At 31.7% G+C, this 3013-nt stretch overlaps 1 protein-coding gene across 2 annotated transcripts; it reads left to right on the top strand.

Annotated features, from left to right (window-relative positions):
- Window positions 1-429: 429 nt before the first annotated feature.
- Window positions 430-1022, top strand: LOC141404981 (alpha-ketoglutarate dehydrogenase component 4). Of its 2 annotated transcripts, none has more exons than XM_073988867.1 (2): window positions 430-684; window positions 806-1022. In XM_073988867.1, exons 1-2 carry the CDS (start codon window positions 538-540, stop codon window positions 905-907), a joined length of 249 nt encoding a protein of 82 aa, XP_073844968.1. In that variant the 5' UTR covers window positions 430-537; the 3' UTR covers window positions 908-1022. The 2 variants fall into 2 exon arrangements, with proteins under 2 accessions (XP_073844968.1, XP_073844969.1); XM_073988868.1 differs by having other exon boundaries at window positions 439-648.
- Window positions 1023-3013: the final 1991 nt, after the last annotated feature.

Raw genomic sequence — 3013 nt, 5'->3', positions numbered from 1 at the left:
AAAATGGACAAAACGTCAAAAAAGCTGGAAGAAATGTCAAAGTCGGCATACCAGCCAATCAGACGCCGGCATCCATGTTACTATTTTTTACACGCTCAAATTTGTCGAGTAAAAAGTTTTTAAAGAGAGCGTCATTCAGCGCCATTTTTGTTTAAAGAGAAGTGACCATTTTACAACTTTTTTTGTGTACGGGAACGCTTTTTCGAGTAAAATGTGTAAAAGTCGTAAAAATTGTAAAAACTTTTTAGTTCTGGAACACAGCTTATAATTTGTATTTCCAATGTATTTCCATAACTCCAATTGCACAACTTCCAATTTTTTTGCTGGGTAATTGTGCCATGATACTGAATTTAGTACATTTTAATACGGCATGCGCTATGCTTCTGTTTAGGTTAGCATACCATTGACACGTACGAATACATCTGGTAACTCTATTGCCATCTGATTTTTGGATTTATTTTTCGATATTTCATTTGTTACTGTGAAAACCAGTTTTTGTTTTTTCTCTCGAAGTTTAAAGGAAACCAAAATCTCAAAATGGTCCTGCGAACAGCTATTGTACAATCTGCCAAACGCATCCCTTTAATAAAATTCCGTAAAGGTGGTTACCCAGGTTTGACAGCAGCTGGAACACAAGGATCGTATCAGGCGAGTTCATATCCTAATACGTTGGAAACAAAAAATGTAATCGTTTGTGACTAACCTTAATTAAGACGTAGACAAATTCCCATTAACAACTAATTCGACATCACACGTCGTTTTGTCCACTTTAAAAAGTCTAATTGTATTAACATTCTTATTGCAGAATACTGGTGTAATCGAAGACTGGGAATTGCCACCCCGTTACTGGCGCAAACCTATTAGTGTGGATGAAATGGAGTACATTAACCGAGGTGGTCCAGCTTAATAACGATATGTTAGTTAATATTAGCAAGATTATAGATGAATGATCATCGCTTTCTGAATTTAAATGTGCAAAAGAATCCTGTTATGCAACAAATATAAACAATACACATAAGCCACTTTGTTGTGTGAACGTTGTTTATTGTACGAGGGGAGGTAATAAACATATTACTCAGAGTGTCAATTCTCGAAAAATAGATTTTACGGAAAACGAATTTTAAGTTGAATAAATGGCACAATCATACAGGTACCCGCATCAACACAGCTGATGCACTGCGAGCTGTCAAAAAAGTTGTAATTGAAATCACAAAATTAAAAAACAAAAATTTAAAAAAAAAAAAAAATAGTGAATTTTTGATGGATTTTTGTAGTAATAAGTTTATTAATACCTACCTAACAAAATTTTGTTGAAAAAATTATGTAAATCGCTTTATTTTTGAAAAAGAAAATTTGACATTTCACAGTACTGGGGCTGGATTCTTGTTCTATGAAAATTTGAAATGAAAAATATTTTCTTTATAGAATTTTTCATTTCCTTTATAAAAGTTTTCATTTCAAATTTTTATAGAACAGGAATTCAGCCCCTGAACTGGTTTTTGTTGGCTTACGCGCTCACCTGTTAATTGTGCCATGGTTGAATATAAAGGCTGACTTCCGTATCGTCAGTTGCTTTACAAATTACTCTAAATTTATTTATTTAACAATAATGCCCAGTCTTACCTAAGGGCTGTAAACACGGTTGCCACTGGCTAAGACAATTTTCTACCACAAATTTCCGAAAATATTACCAAGAATTTACCAAATTTTTTTAATAATAATTATAATTAAATTTGTAATTCGGTTTATAGCACATCGAAACATTCATCGAAAAAGCCCTGTAAAATGATATATTGAAGTCAAGATACAGCTCGCAATATCTAACAAAAGTTTATATTACTCCTTGAAAGTTTGGTATTAAAAATGGGCTATATCGGTACCCGTTTTTATGTACACTTATGCTTGGTTTACATTTACGAAATCCACTCGATTTCAACTGTTAAATTCATAGGTTAAACGTCAAATGAATGGATTTCAGATGAGATTTCACTTGACGTTTGACCTATGAAATTGTCAGTTGAAATCGAGTGGATTTCGTAAATGTAAACTTATCTTTTCAATTAATCTCGCTTATGCAATGTTCATACCAGCATTTGAATCACGTTGTTCGCTCTCATAATTATGTACACGAATTAACCTGTTCATACCACATGGTACACAATTCATAGCAACATGATTCATATTTTCATACTTTTTATTTACTGATTTTAAAGAAAGTACATTCCAAAAGACGAGTAAAATTAATTGATATGAACTGAAAAATTATTTGTCCTTTCAGATACATATCTATTTAATATTTAATTATTTTATTTTCATTCATCATTATTGAAACGACATGGATTAAATTTGTACTTTCTCTTCACTACATTGTATAATAATTAGAAGGTAATGTCATGCACATTGATTTTAACATTTTTTCCCATAAATTTATCTTTAACAACATTCAACTTTCAAAAGTTTTAATCGAACTTTCCTCCTTTGCAAAGTCCCGGTCCACATTAGACTGATTTCATTGAAAAATGCATGAAATTGGACGTTCTTAGGTCGTGTTTCATACTAAAGTAATTTTATGAAATTACTGTACAGGGGAACTCGATCTAAGGGGTAGTTTACACCATATGTAAATGACATGAAAGCTTTGTTCCCGTACTTTTTAATAGTAAAACTCGTAAAAGAGAGAAAGAGAACAAAATTGTTGTCACACAAATGTTTTTTCAAAAAGTCGGGCAATCTCGGATCGATATTTTGCATTCCGTTCACCAAAAAGATTCGGATCCTCCACTTCGTTCTTTGGCTCTTTTTCGTTCAATAAAACATTTCAGTCTATCATTTTTATGTGACTATCGTTCGTTCTCTGCATCAATAGTCGTTTTATCAGTCTTAAAGATAGACAAAAAGTATTCTTATATCCTATTTCCATTCAATTTTTTTTTAATATAATTTCCATATATTTTGAATTTATACTAGGTATAAATTAAAAAAACACTACACTCAACACGCAAGATATTTGTTT

The sequence above is a fragment of the Musca autumnalis genome, unplaced genomic scaffold (genome assembly GCF_047663935.1).
Source record: "Musca autumnalis isolate F117 unplaced genomic scaffold, ASM4766393v1 scaffold_5, whole genome shotgun sequence".
In the NCBI taxonomy this organism is placed as follows: domain Eukaryota; kingdom Metazoa; phylum Arthropoda; class Insecta; order Diptera; family Muscidae; genus Musca; species Musca autumnalis.
The sequence above is the reverse complement of the archived record's forward strand: the minus strand, read 5'-3'. Positions and strand labels throughout refer to the sequence as shown.

Bases quoted from the DNA above. Each gene is read 5' to 3' on its own strand.
- LOC141404981 (XM_073988867.1), top strand. From the start codon at position 538: ATGGTCCTGCGAACAGCTATTGTACAATCTGCCAAACGCATCCCTTTA. The intron at 685-805 runs GTAATCGTTTGT...TTCTTATTGCAG, and splicing joins ATACGTTGGAAACAAAAAAT to AATACTGGTGTAATCGAAGA.